Genomic DNA, 15,733 nt, shown 5'->3' on the forward strand with positions numbered 1-15,733 from the left:
CAAAATGCCAGATGACTTGCACTAAACTATATTTTCAGTAAATTATATTCTGTATTTAAAATCGGAAAGGAAACTTCCGATTAAACAGTCCTCGCTCGCCATTATGACACTTGTTAAAATTGCCGATTTTTTTCAGCGTTGGTAATTTTTCTGTTGCGAGAATAGTCGGTCCATGGCCGATACGAGTATTAGCAAGAATTTGTCATATTAATTTAATTATTTTCAACGTAACTCGCTGTTGCGCTCACTTAAAATAAAATTATTATATATATATCTGAAATATTGCAACCTGGTACATTAAAATATATGGTATACTGCCAGATTAGAATTGATTTCGTTATTACCGATCTCGATAATTTGAGCCGCTCACGGTTATTTTTAAGATATCGCCAATAGAAAAATCCCAAGGTCGACAATATAATTTTACATTATTGCATTATCATCACAATAAAGAAAGAGGTCGTGTGCGATCCGGCGGTAATTTAATTAATAATGAGATGAATCAACTTCAGGTGACTATAGTTTACGATCGGAAATTCCGAAATTTTGCGATTTAACAACGTCTAAAATACAGCTTTTATTCTGTCGCAGCACCCCTAAATCAAAATTTTTAGTTTTCCCGTTTCAAATATACATATATCTATTATGGCACCGCTTTTAATTCTTAATATTCACTTTCATTGGAAATTTCACACTTCACGCATAGTTCCAGACGATCAAAAAGCTCTTTATTGACGTCCCCTGGCACATGTCCAGGGGAACTTGTGAGATAGGGAGAATTTGGTGAAATATAGTTTACCGATATAACCCCGATGTTCACGGCCTAAATATCCTCGTCATGCTGAAGAAAACATTCGGCGATTTTAATCATAGTTGACTATTCGAGAATACGCAACCGACCTCTTCGAATTTTTCGTCCCCGATAATATCTCTTACGATATATATCTACTTTGATGGAAACCGGACGCATGATCATCACAAAAACTTACAGTCCGGGTACTTCTTGTAGGCTAAGTTACGGTGCCTGTTCCACAGTGCCAGCTTCGTTCAAGATTATGATTTTGGGCTAAAATGGTGGAAAAAAATTGATTTGGCCTACGTATATATTTGAGCATTGCTTTCCTGGTATTATGCTGATTAATAACCAGACGTAAAAAGAAAACCAGACGCATCTCGAGAAACTGGGATATAACGTGCCAGAAACGAAACCTAACGTTTTCTTGAATTAAACGTGATCCAAACAAACCCTCCCAAGAGACAAACACATGTTTCTCCAATAAACAACTAAACGTGCCGACATATATTTACAAACAATATAAAATATCATATAAGTAATATATATGTGGAATACGGACTGATAGGACAATAATAAAAACAAGTAATAAAGATAGAATTTCAGTAGGCTATATATAGAACAAAGCGATTTATAAACACGTTCAATCATGTCAAACCTTTAGAGGCATTGGATATAAATTACTTATACCTTCGTATAAAACCGAGGTTATCAGTTATAACCAAATCTAAAGTAAAAAGTGCCAAAACATTGCATAAAATATGTCTCTTTATAGTAGAAGGGTGAACCAGTCATAAAACGATGCAAAATTTCTTAAAACAATAGATCACTGGAACTATATTACGAACACGGGGAGCGCTTACAAGATGAAATAGAAAATAAAGCGTGAACAGAAAACAAGACTGTGATTACACTAAGTTTTGGGTATTTCTGGTGTCGGAACAGCTATCAACGTGGCGTCTGATTCCTTGGGTCCGCATCTGAGTCTTGGTAATTTTTGTCGCATTCGACCTGGAGGCCGCATTGTGTGAAATGCGTATTGATTTGGCTGAATGTTCTCGCCAATTTCGGGTGAATTTCGCTCGACAAAGTTATCATCCAACGCATGTCCAAGTGTTCCATAAAAACCGGAGGTTACGGGAGTGAAAAAGTTACTCATAGTTGAGTTCATCTCGGTATTGAAGACGTTGTCGAGATCTGGTGATGGCCGTTCAGGTACAAACGATCGCTTTTCAGCATTCTTCTTTTTGCGAAATTGCTTCTTCTTTTTCCAAGTTTTGCTAATATCTGCGAAGTTTATTTTCGACTCTTTCCAATCAACGTTGTTTTCGTCATTAGGTGACCAATTAGTGTTTTGATAAACAAAGTTATTCTCGAAAGGCACGTCGTCGTATACCGGGCAATCTGTTTCTGTAATGGAAGGGAATTGGTGGCCGGTATTGACATTTCTTCTGTCTTCGCCCGGTACAAACTCACTTCCATATCCTTCGTCGGCTGAACGTACAATACCACGTGTTTTTGTGGATTGACATTTCCCGCTAAACGCATTCTCATCTGCGTATTGTGTGTCTGCTGGTGCAGTATCTGAGGCAAACGATGCCGAGTTTGTTATGCCACTGCTTGATGAAGACGATGGTATCTTACATGAGAAATCTTCAGGTCCTTCGATCTTTATATGTTTCAATTCATCTTGTACGGTAGGTGCTGGAAACCATGACGTGTTAAAATGGGACGTGGTGAAAGACGAAAATTTCCGATTATGTTTTGCGTGTTGAGGCGGTGGTGTTGGAGGCTGACGACATCCGAAATCCCCAGGTGTCGACGCCTTCCTTTGCTTAAAGTTCTCGTAGTCTGGTTCAAGAGGTAGCTCCGAGTAATATGGCTCTTTCAAAGATTGTCCGCGCTTAAATGTTCGACTTTGTGCGCTGTCTATTTCGCTATACTTTGACACCATTAAAGGTGCCTGAGGCGATATCTCAAGCAATCCACTGGTCGGGGGCTTTGGCAAGGTTCCGCTCCTCCAATTGAAACCATGCTTAGCAGAACTTCCTGTCGACTGGTCGTCACAAAATGCTGGTGGAATCGACATGATATTTGGAACTTTAGAAGTATCGTGCTTCCAGGCTTGCGGATCTAGTGTCGTCGTATTTGAGTTTATCCCGTATGAAATGCCCATGCGGATACCCCTTCTGGGCATGCTTTCAACCTGATCTTGACTAGTAATGCTCCGTCGACGTACTGGGGTCTCCGTTCGATAAAGGGCACTAACGACCCCGATATTTCTCATTGTATTATTGTTGTTTAAGTTTGGATATTCCTCTCTGCTATCGACAGAGTGCTTAGTTCGATCCATAAATTTTGATCCTGTCGGTATATTCTGTCGTTCGCTTTCGTCAGATGTTACAGGCGAAAAGGTGCTGGGAATTGACTCTGTGGAATCATAAGCATCCCGTTGACGTAATTCTGCTGTTGCGGACTCACTGATATCTTCTATGTTATTACTTGGTCCATCAGGTATCGACTGACCCGTAAAGGATGAAGGTCTACTGGCTGTCAATGCTGCAGACATCGATCCATTACTGTTTTTAGGACCTTTATATATTGGCTGTCTGTTGGGTTCTTTTCTAGAAGCGTGCGAGATATTTTCCTGTGTCGATGTAAATGTGCACCATTAAATAAATGAGTCTACTAATATGTCAAGAAGGTTACGACACGTTCACATTCAGTATCGAAAAAATGTTAATTGATCAAGAGGATCCAAATATACTTTTGATGTTTCTAGTATTTTCAATATTTGAAGCTGTCTTGAAATACAATTAGTTTTCTTATGTGTAGCATAATTACTTATACTTCTAACATATTTTGAAGAAACGTTAGTGGGCATGTTTCCCACAAGCATTATACAATTTCCAATAGGTGAATATAAAAAAATGCGGCCTACCTTTGTATAGCTTTGATCTGGAGGAATGTTTGGTTTCCGGTGACCATGTTGCTTGTACCGCCTTTGGTTAACAAAACAAAATAAACGAATTAACAACAACAACAAAAACATAAAATAATGAATAAAAGAGGAATAAATACTTTCATTTTATTTTAAGTTGCGTTTTTTTTTTGTTACGCATTTTACAAAAGCTGAGAGATTATCTCGTTTTACACTTATCGCACATCAGATTGGATACAATCATATTTTGATAACCTGAAAAAACTATTTGGATCATTACATATTTTCTTTGGACGCATTTTCTTTTGCCTTCGGAAAATCAATTCACGTTGACTAGAACGTCCGCTAGTTTTAACATGTATGCCATTGATTAATAAATATGTTACAAATCTTTTCTAAAATGTGCAAAAAGTTTTTACTTTGTCTGATACCTTTTCTTGCATTTCGTGTAGACAAAAAATATAAACAGCATCAGTAGGCAGCACGAAGCTATAGAAACTGCTATGGGAACAGCAAACACCGCTGCAGACATTGGCGGACACTCGTTCTTTTCTATGGATGACCCTAAAACGTTTGAAAATATATTTACATTAATTTAAGTAAAGATACATATCTAGTCGCATTATGTTTTCAAAATGTCTCATTCGGTAATCTATGTACATATTTTAATGTAGAGTTTAGATAGTTTTTTGTGCGCTCCAGGAGTGTGTGTATCAATATGGAGGTAACTAATTTCGTTCGCCTACTTTACATCAAGTTGTGTAACTGGACGGGAGCCTGTGAGTATATTCATTTGGCTCACACAGACTGTCCCCGAACTCTGAATAGAACTAAACTAAGGTAAATCGGAATAAAATTATGGCCTAACCCCAACCTGGTGCACACAATACGGGAGTTCGTTTTTTTTTTATCAAATCGCAGTCAAAAATTTTGGGCAAATTAATCATATACGGAACTATTCAATTAAAGGCCAATAGTCGATTTCTCTACTCATTCATGGTTTGTTGTTGCTCTGCAAACGATTAACTCCTCAGATAGTAAAATCATGTATTACATTTTTTCTTTTATTGGATAATCTGGTGAAGTTAACTTATGTATAAATATATATAAATACATTTGAAACGTTGGATAAACATGCATATCGTTTGCTACTTGTCAGCAGGCGTATATTTACTGTCAATAGTGTTGGTACAGCCACCCTGAAGCACATCGTCGTAAGATTAATTTGATGAAGAGTATTAATTGTGCCTATTTCAATACAATATGTACCTCCTGTCATATTCTCATCAATATATCCTGAATCGTCGCAGTCAGTCAAATCGGTTCTGGATCCAAATAGATCTTGCTCAACTTTTTCCTTGTTCTTGGGTGTCACCGGCACACATTCACCATCCAACCATCCGCAATAAGGATTCCCAGATTGTACACATGATCTGAATTTTACGTTTGCTTTTAAATTAACACTTCATTACCCAACTTATAGATGTTACCAATGAGTCATAAAAATCAAGGCAATAAGAGGGTTAATAATTCCAAGACAATATTGATGTCTTGCCACGGTAATGTAGATGGTAGCCAATTTTATAACCAAATTATGCACTTTCCGTTCTTAAAAAAAGTTTTATTTTCGTATAATGTTCCTACTTCAGAAGTTTGGATATTTTATGCTCTTATTTAACTATAAGAATTTCACAGAAGTAAACAGGATTATTATGAGATCAAAGCCACAATTACGCAACAAATTTATAAAAAAAATCCTTACTAAATGATCACTAAATATCGATGGAATTTATCAAAATGAAATAGTTATCAATGACGTGACTGGAAATGTGCGAGATGAGGTATATTGTATTTGGCCAAGTCTATTCCCCACACTTACTTTCGACAAGTGATTTCGGAGCAAAGTTGTTTTGGTACAATAATGGTGCAATTTCGGAAAGAGACGATCACAAAATTGCGGTTTTTGATAGCTTTAACGCCGATAACCCTCTCTTCTGTCTTCGGATTTTCCCATTCTTTGTTTACTTCATCCTGTTGAACGCTAAGACTTTTGCCTACTGGTTTTCCGCACTTGGCCTTGTGATAGACGTGCCATTCTTCGATAAATGCACCCTCTCTCAACGGTTTTTCTTTTTTGTGTCGATCATTCGTTCGGAAAGGATGCGGCAAAACCTTCAAAAGCTTTCCATCGCTTGTGCCTGAAAAATATATGACGAGTTAATATATTCTGGTAGCCTACAATACTAAGTCTGAGAAGTCCACATCGAAACATAACGGGAATATTTTGTCAATTCAGAAAACTTCATTTATTCATTGTCGTAATTTTGAGTTTTGTGGGACATGATCACCTAAAACTTTCTGTTTAATCTTGAATAATTTTTTGTTTTTATTCCGCCAGGCTTGACTGCCTCCGATCTCCTTGAATAACTCTGGGCTCGGAAACGCAGCTAAGTACCGGCATCAATGTGAGCCCATCGTATGCTCATATTTGGGTCTGCTCTCGTGTTATTGTGGATCTATACTAAATTATTAAGGTATTCATTTGCCGTGAGTCTTATGACGTCAATTTAAATGTTCGCGTGAATATCGCGTGATTCTAAATTGAGACGTGACACCTTATTAACAAATTTATTAAACGTTGAAAAATCGGAAAAGGAAACGGAATCTGTTGATGAATTTAGAAACGTATTATACAAATACTATTTCCGCATCGGGACAGATGAATGGATGCGCGCAATGCTCATGTGCGCATATACAGAACACAGTGGAATACAACCGAATAGGTATTGCTATGATTTTTATGATGACAAAATGGGTTGTGGTATGTGCTACCTTGTTATTTCTCCCGACTTATTTTTATATCCGCTTTCTTATGTTTATCTTAGATTAAATTGAAATATTGCTCCATCTTTTCTATTTATCTTACTAACAATTCCATATTACCATAAGCTGAGAAAGGCGACCTCTAGTGTTGGGGTCATAACAGGAAAGTACGCGCATCTACTCGCACGGAAGTATATAATGTGAATAAATTAGGTAATAATACGTGTTGAAACGGCACTTCAAAAACACCATCATCAGTAATAATACTAACTTACCTATATAAAATAACGTTAAGTTGCGCCCATTTGTGTCAATGAAGCCAGTTTCAACGTCGATGGCGGAGAAAAGATATTTAGCTTGTGTTCTCATGAATAAAGGTTGGTCCGTGATAGGTTGAACGAATCTTTTCATGAATGGATGATCTCGCCTAAATCTTAAATCTGTGTTTTCGAAAGTTCCTGTGCAAATCAAAGTAAAGCATAAAAAATTAGGAGGAAATTAAAGAATAAGAAATTATTGGATCGGTCATGTCGAACTAGAAAGACAATTGATGTTTTCCCGACCCTTGACTCCAGGAAAATTATTTTCATACTTTACTATAGCGAATATTTTTATGCTTATTATGGAGATCTCTTTTGCGTGCGGGCGCTTACAAACTGTACAGGTATCCACGTACAGGTATTAATAGATAATCTTATAGTCTATCGCAGCTTTTTTGTGTCTAATCCGGGACGATGCAATGTTGACAACCATATATCTGTCCGAGCATAAGACGTGCCTGAGTGGTTACATAAATTACTAATATTACGTCATTGTTGACTTATTCCTGATTGGTCATTGTTACAGAAAGAAACAAGGAAATCGACGCTCAGGAAATTCATATTGACTTCATTTGGATGAGATAAGTAAAAACACATATAATATTATACATAAGATGAAATAAATGAATGTGAAATACAGATATTAGCATTGATTAATAGTAATAGCCAACGTAAATTTATCCAGTTACTCTGATTTTCTGCAAAATTAAGTAATTCCACACCAAATTCATGATTTAATTCAAATTTCATGGGATAAATATGGTATGTATATAATGATATCTTTCAGCGATCTGAATTCCATAACTTACTCCGTTTTAAACGCAATTGTAAGGCAGATCTGGGATACTATACTATTTATTCCTCATGGAAATCGCCCCTTTTGTACCCCGTGGAATCCTTTTCCTAGTCTGATCATGATAACATATTTTCTCAAAGTTGTGATTAGTAACTTACTCGTATCAACTTCATCTCCAGGGCATGCACTCGGGTGCGGATCAGTTTTTGGAGCGTTTTGTCCGTGCTTACTCCAACACCTAGATGTAGCATCATTAGATGTTCTCTTTATAAAATCTCCATCCATTGCTTTTTCTATTTCCGGAACAGTGTAAGCACAAACGGCTGACCCCCAAATGCTATTCCTAAAAATAATAGTATTACAAAAATAAGTCAGATTGTCAGTAAAAAAACCTAGGAGTCTTTAAAATACATTTTTTCGAATCACAAAGAATATGTTTCGAAAAACATTACTTTTTCTAATAAGCAAACTTACTCGGGTGTTGTCAACACAGCAAATACAGTTGTTACGCCGTTGATAATTAACGGTGACGTCATGTGACGCAATTCGTTGAAATGAAATGGTCTGTTGCCGGGAATCGAGCAATTCAACCTGAAATAGTAATTGATATAAACTATACAATATTGAAGTCTTTGTTATGTTAGAGACGTATGGAAATCAATATCATATATGTATATACATACCTTGCTTTGAAGTAAGATGTCCATTTGTGACTCATTAACGCCGCACTTCCTCCTTTGTCGTTTTTGCAAACTTGGGCAACACGAGATATTGTTACCTGCCGGTAGAAAAATAATTATAAAAGCATTTAAGTGAATAGTAAAGGGGTGATTGGTTAGTTTGTTTTCAATATCTGAACGTCCTTTACGTCCCCACCATACCTTTTTGGATGCAGTAACTAGTAAGATGGCGCTTAGGATAGTAGTACCAATAATGATAGTTAATAACATTCAAATACACGTGGTTCATGTTTGGCTTTAGCGTATGTGTACGAGACTAAAAGTTGTAACGGATAAAATAATGATCAATTCCATTGGAAACCAGCTAGGCATATATTATCCTGAGATGCACACACGTAAACGTAAATCCAAATTTCCTATATTTTCCAATAAAAAGGAATTGAATTACGTTCCAAGGACAGAACTCCAAAATTGACGAAAAGCTTTGGCTGAATATTTATTATCACAATGGTTGGTACGATATTATGAATGAGGCATGAAACAACTGCCTAGTACAGATGGACATTTTTAAATTCAAACTATACCCTATAACGCCAGAAAACAAGCACCCCTGTTTTCCGGCATATAGGCTATAAATATTAATGTAGAAATTGATCCCAAAAATAGAACGAAGTACCATTGTCTCTGCTATTCAATCATTCAGAGGCAGTTTTGCACTGTAAATTACTTATCGTTCATTGTGAATAGATTTATTATAATTTTTTCACATGATAAAATTACAAATATGTCGCAAGAATGAAGTATTACCGTATGTAGTGTATCTCGTTTTGTTTGCAACTCAATACTGCTTGCATTCTAGACAACTTGTAAAAAAAAATTACCTCTCCGTTTTCCAATTGCTCATACGCAGTTTCTCGAAAGAAGAAATAAATTTTCTCAGATGTCTCAAAACTGGAAACAAATATAGGATCGTTCAAAAGAAATTCATTATTGGCAGAGCCTGTTGCAAGATAAGGTAACGGATCGTCCTTTGTTACAGAATTGCCTGACGATCCCAAATTAGGGTGAAAATTTATTGAAGCAAGTCTGTCATCCACGGGGTCACGTCGAATCGTTGGGCTTCTTCTATGATCAACTCTGGTGGCAAGATACAAGTTTCCTCCTAAAAATAATGAAGAAAAGCATAAAATTACTTATCGAGCGCGTTGAATTTTGCTAATCATTTCTCCTGCCAGAGAATTAATTTCACATCGCACTATCGATGAAACAAGTCCCCAAAATTTACTTGTTCTTTTTATTTAAAGTTCCAGAGTTCATTCCCCCTTTTCACACCAACGCCGAGACGAAAACATTTAGAATTATTTGGGTAACCTTTCCTGTTCGATATGTCGTCTACTAAATTTATTTACAAGTGAAACCGAAACATTAACTCAATATAATCGGACTAACTTAAACCTGATCCAAGAACGTGGAAAGATAATTAGATTTGTCTAGTGCGTTACTAAAACATATAAAAATGTTAATCGGAGATACAAAATTTAAAAAGGAAACCAAGGAACAAGACATCAAAAGCTTTATCTGAGCGACATGCCTGGAATAAAAAAAAACTTACTCGAATATGCGTAAGCAAGGGATGGTTCATCGTCAAGTAGACATGTTTTAGCGTCGGTGCATCTTTCTCCTTCGTAAAAATCAGTAAATCTGTGACCATTCCACTAAAATACAGTGCACAGATTATGGAGTTATTAAATTGATAATATAATATTACACATAGATTGATATTTTAGAAAGGGATTAAATATCATTTCAATGGTGTTTTCATGATCGGCGAACTATAACTTCTGCAAAGAGTAGTATCTCAATATTTTATTGCTGTTTGAGTCATTTGCTCCGAAAAAGCTCCGGACAAGCGATGGAACAAAGTTTTTCCCAACTGTGAATAACTTGCTGTTGCACCCTGGATTATGTTGTTGCAAGTGAGCTTGAAAAAAGCCATATAGCCTTTAACGCCAATTCAGTTCGACACAACGCAACTTCTAGATTAGGCAAGTATTTTAAAACTGAATACCACTGCATTTTGTCCAGTTTACTCTGGCCCACATACCTCGTACTGTCTGCATTTTGGTTGTCGAGCATTGGTTCCGCAGATTAAGAATTGATCTTTAGATACTTGTGCGTTTATTCTGATAAAATTATTGCATTTTCGATGTTCATTCGTTTTGTCTTTACATGCATCGATGCTGGAGTTGTCCGACTCCCATGCTATCATCTGGGAAATGATGAAATCATCAGAATTCACTTTACACACATTGAAATCAATTTCATTTTGTTTGTTTTCTTAATAAAGAGTTTCATTATCAAAGTTGGCAAGTTAATGAATCTAGAAAGTACAAAATGCAGACGGCTGGATTATTTTTTTAAATCCAGACAATGTGTCGGCCAACTCCTCGATTGCAGTAACCAAGAATATTGCAATAAATTTGATTAATATTGTTTTGCAAAAGCATCGCGAGACATCATAATGGTTATATTGTTTTCACAAGCATCCTAATAACAAATAATCAAAAACAAATTTCTTCGTTTAAATTCTTTGAATAAAAGCAGAGATTCAACCTCCAATTTACTACTGAGGAACAATCGAGTTGGTCATGTTAAAAAACTAGTTCGTTAAATAATAGAAAAGAAAAATTCCGTCACTGTAAACGCTAGATTCGACTTATATTTCCCATTACCCATGTTACCTGACTAAACTTGATTTGCATATCTTTGTTGCTTATGTTCCTCAGGTCCAGCACAAAAATTGTATTTCTGAAAGATCGAAAATTACAAATTTTTGTCGATTGAAAAATGTGTAGACTTGTTCACTAATGTCATGAGAAAGCAATGTATTATGGGATACATTTCTTAGGCCATGGGAGTATAACGATACGAAAAAATGACTGTGGTGATAGATAGCTGTCAAAATCATTCCAAGCAGCCATATTATCGAATAAAATATACTATTGAGTTCAATAAAGATTTTTCCATCCCACTTTGATTGATTATATTTTGTTTTAGTCTTCGGTTCGTAATGGTCAATAGGTGAAAGAAATGTTGTTGTATATATTTCACTTTACGACACGGGCTTTACAGAAATTCGTAACGTGGCTGAATTGAATTTATTTTATTGGTAATTATGCTATTTAAAATAACAATCCCCTTTAATTATTTCGTTTTCTAACGGCGTCCGTGAGAGTTTTCAGTATACTTCAAGTTAGCTATCTTTATAAAATATTCATTCTTTGACAGTGACCTCAAGACAACAAATTGAAAATACATCTATCATATAAGGCCCTTCGAAAACGGAGCGCTCGATCGAATTTCTCCGTTATCTACATGCAGTTTTGGTATGATATGTATTTGACTAAGTGTATTGAGGCAAAGAAAGTCCCAAATTAAATTTTGACGTGACTTAATTTTCCCTTCGGCTTTTTTAACTCATGGATCGATAAACTCGGTCACCAAACTCGGAAAAGCCCCTTTGCCAATATCTAATTTATTGTTGTCTGAAGAATTAGGGATAGAGTCCAACAAATCTAACAAACATAATATTGCTTTTTCTTTGATCAATTATCAATTATTGCAACTTGCAATTAAACTAAATAGGTCGAATGACTAGACAAAATTAAAGTTGTCTTGATAACTTTTATTTATTAATAATTTTATAAATTTGTATGAAGTCTGGTGTGATACATGCTGAGTGTAAACTTATATTTTATATAAGCTTATGACTTATAAAAGCTTATGTCTTATAAAAATATCCGTATTTGAGGAAATCGCTCATTTTTGAATAGTGTATATAGCAATAAAGTGGAATATAAGTTCATCAGGTCACAAGACTGACGAACAATAGCACATATTTTAGTAAAGCTGGTAACTTTTTATGACTAAGTTACTTTCATACTGCAATTCTAAACAAATTTAAATAGAAACCAGAAATGATACTTTGTTGGTCAAATTGACGATTCTCAATAAGAGAAGTAATTTTAAAACCCCTCAGGAAGCACAATACAGTGACATGTATAGTCCAATATGTCACACGACTGGTGAACAATATGGCATATTTCGCCAACGTCGATGACTTTTCATTACTACAGTTACTGAACTGTTTAACAAATAAATTCTATACATAGTTATAAATAGAAGACAAAACTGAAACTATGTTCAAAAAGTTCTCTATGTTAAATAGGAGAAGTTTTTTAAAAAACAACCAGGATGCTCAATCGAGTGACACACACGTACGAATATACGAACCTTGCAGTAACAACCGCCCATTCTTCATTCAACGTCTTCACTTCTTGCAAATCAATCAACTCCCTGAATTCCCCATTCACTCCCATGCCAGTGAAGGATAGTATATTTCCTGGTAAAAATAAAAATTAACGTGGCTGCTAAAAGATGACGAACGATGTCACGAGTTCGAAAAAGTGTATACACATTTCGTTTGAATTTTGAGATATCGCGGAGAAGGGGTTAAGAAAATCATAGACGCAAGTGGAAGCGTTTATATCTCACAATGTTCAACAATACAAATAGTACAAGCTTCAGTTTTTGTTTCAAGGAAATGAAATTGCAGGTTGAATTCCAGGAAGTCACCTTGCCACAGAGAAAGAAGTATCTATCATATTCGGTTCCATTACATTTGAACCCACGTACATTTGAACCCATGGCAATTGCACCTGTATGCTATTGCACCCATGGATTTTTTTTTGTTTAACGGATAGTTAAACCCATACTAACCCTAACCCATGGGTTTTAGCACCCGCATATAGATTGAACCCGTGGATATACGCATGGGTTCAAATGTACGGTCACCATTATATTCATATGCTGTAAGCACTTTCGGATAGAAAAAAGATTGAGAAAAAGGTCTGAATATACATTTCTCTCCATACAATTTTGTCAACCTGTATTCTTTGGTTAGTTTAGTATACGCATGATACAATACATGCTACTGTACTGATGTTCACCACATATTTAATTTAAATGCATTGTATTCATACATTTTTAGTACAAAGTCCCTCGACAAATCGAAATCAATGAACATATCGGGGAAGCCCTTTCATCAGCTAATGAAATCACCAATCGATTTTCACCTGTTATGCTGATTGCACGGAATAATTAGCTCCCGTAATTTAGCGTCTACTATCATCAAATGTTGTATTTTGGAGTACAACCACGAATACTGTGATCACAAACGACAACATATGCTCCACTAATATCCAGAATAATATGCATTCTGTCCAATTTAGTTTGGAATGTATTGTACGATTGTACATACCGGTATGTGAGAATTGAAAGTTCTGGAGACCCAATGGCAGTTAAAAATTTCCCATATCAGACCGTTAATTTTTAATCGAGCGTGGGTTTAATTTAAATTGAATTACTTACGTTGTGAAGTAACAATTCTTTTCGGCGTCCAGTCATCCGGTAGTGCTGACGTCATACAAGAAATAACAGTGAGGTATGCCAGCAGGCTGATAATCGAACACATTTCTGTAGCTTCGACAGCAGTATTCAACAATCAATTACAAACTAAGCTTGTTTACGTCCTGATTGTAACTGCACACGATCCACAGCGACAGAAAAATTATATGTGTGATAAGTCAGCTCATTCGGACATGTGGAATGATGTCCCTTTATATTGATTACTTTATATCTATCACGCTGAAGTAAACATCAAAATATATGTAATATACACCAGTTGTATGCTGAAATATCGGAACTGTTAGCCAGTTCACTGCTGTCATCCACAGATCTTACTTCCAGCGTTATCAGAAGCGCTGGAAGTCTACCTGTAGAGTGAAATACTGCCTGCTGTACTCGACTACACATATTTCTAATACAACGCATCAAAATTCTCACAATAGATTGACACGCACAGATCCATTCCAATTCAACATTACCGTTGTGCCCGGATATTACGTCGTTCTCTTGCTTCACAATGGGACGACTTGCGCTAACGTTGGCACTATCGATTGTTTACAATTGCATGCATTGTTTGCGCAGCGACATAATCTGATCAAATCCAGAAATAATGTTTATAAACATTGTCACACGTCACACCCTGTATTTACACTCACGACATTAATTATCAGATGCTTCGAACTGGAATCTGTGGTCAATAATAACTCCGTCACAGCTCAAAAATGTAACAACGTTGTGCGGTGAAATTGCAATGCAAAGACTAACTTACTTTACTTCCACAGCAGTCTAATTCCAGCCAGATACGCTGAACATAAAGCAACATTGAAAACATAGATACTTTTTCACAATAAAATCTATCCAATGAAAGCTATGATATGCTGACAACATTTAGTATTGCTATGTTCGTCGTACGTGCAAAATAAAAAATCTCATTTTTCTTTCGAAAATATCATAAACGAAAATGGTTTGAGTAACGAATCTTCGTGTGCAAGAACCACTAACACTAAGCTCATCATGCAACGCAAAGTACTCTATTAATACGACAGCTACAACGGACAGCTGAAAAATATGATTGCTTTAACCCAACCTCGAACTAGCTTCGAAAAATTTGAACGTTCAATAAAATTACGCAAGGTTAATTGGAAAGCATACGTAGCGTGAAATTACATTGCATCCTCAAGAGAGAAAGCGTAGCCTGACATCGAATCTAATGACCAAAGCCTGCAACGCACCACGCCACACTCTGTTCCGATTGATCACCCCACTAAAACAGTTCCTGTAGTGTAGAGAGCTATGAGTAGAAGCACAAAAATTACAAGCATTTTACGGTAGTTTTTCTTGTATTATCGAATACCATTCTATGTCTTTACGTTATGTTTTTAAGACACAAATAGCTTGAAAAATAGTCTGTCATTAAGAATGGTATTCAACTGAAAAATAAAGAGTTTTATTACTAAAGCATCTATACATTTACTGGGTTTTATTAACAGTGTCTTCGATCTTGTATTTACTCGCTTCCCGAAATCAATAATTTATTTATTGGGATCGGAGTAGATGCAGATGCGACAAGGCTGCTACATGCAACAGCTCATTAGGCTGCGAGAACCTTGTAACAATGTAGTTGGACTGATGAAGCGTATATCTTAATAACATGATACCCGATCTGGCTGAGGAAGATACGTCTCATAACAATTTATCCCTTGGTGGTGATAAGATTTCCTTTAAAAAATCCTAGATTTTTGTAATAATCATATATTTTACCAGTTATAACAATGTTCTATTATGACATATAATCAAATTTGTTGGTCAGTGCCATTGACATTCGCTGTACATTGATTTTAACGTATAAAATATACCGGTTTATAGTTACTTATGTATTTTAATACGTAAATCACAAAGCAGAGTAAAGCTTGT

General features: G+C 35.9%; 1 protein-coding gene across 2 annotated transcripts; it reads right to left on the bottom strand.

The window, feature by feature from the left end:
• Positions 1-1,268: 1,268 nt before the first annotated feature.
• LOC120343972 (uncharacterized) lies at positions 1,269-14,086 on the bottom strand. 2 transcript variants are annotated; one of them, XM_039413028.2, is made up of 15 exons: positions 13,784-14,086; positions 12,647-12,755; positions 11,095-11,161; positions 10,458-10,622; positions 9,966-10,068; positions 9,235-9,515; positions 8,357-8,451; positions 8,148-8,264; positions 7,832-8,016; positions 6,833-7,015; positions 5,614-5,932; positions 5,004-5,167; positions 4,154-4,298; positions 3,735-3,795; positions 1,269-3,440 (listed from the first exon to the last, which is right to left on the bottom strand). In XM_039413028.2, the coding sequence occupies exons 1-15, from the start codon at positions 13,884-13,886 to the stop codon at positions 1,707-1,709; spliced, it is 3,831 nt and encodes a 1,276-aa protein (XP_039268962.2). In that variant the 5' UTR covers positions 13,887-14,086; the 3' UTR covers positions 1,269-1,706. The 2 variants fall into 2 exon arrangements, with proteins under 2 accessions (XP_039268962.2, XP_039268963.2); XM_039413029.2 differs by having other exon boundaries at positions 4,166-4,298; positions 13,784-14,085.
• Positions 14,087-15,733: the final 1,647 nt, after the last annotated feature.

Source organism: Styela clava, chromosome 5 (assembly GCF_964204865.1).
Source record: "Styela clava chromosome 5, kaStyClav1.hap1.2, whole genome shotgun sequence".
NCBI lineage: Eukaryota > Metazoa > Chordata > Ascidiacea > Stolidobranchia > Styelidae > Styela > Styela clava.

What these genes read in the sequence shown, in the direction of transcription:
- LOC120343972 (XM_039413028.2), bottom strand. Translation starts at nt 13,886, where the DNA reads ATGTGTTCGATTATCAGCCTGCTGGCATACCTCACTGTTATTTCTTGT. An exon ending in CAAAATGCAGACAGTACGAG is followed by an intron (nt 10,069 to 10,457) that starts GTATGTGGGCCA and finishes ACTGTATTTTAG; the next exon opens with TGGAATGGTCACAGATTTAC. An exon ending in TCCGAAATCACTTGTCGAAA is followed by an intron (nt 5,168 to 5,613) that starts GTAAGTGTGGGG and finishes CGTAAAATTCAG; the next exon opens with ATCATGTGTACAATCTGGGA.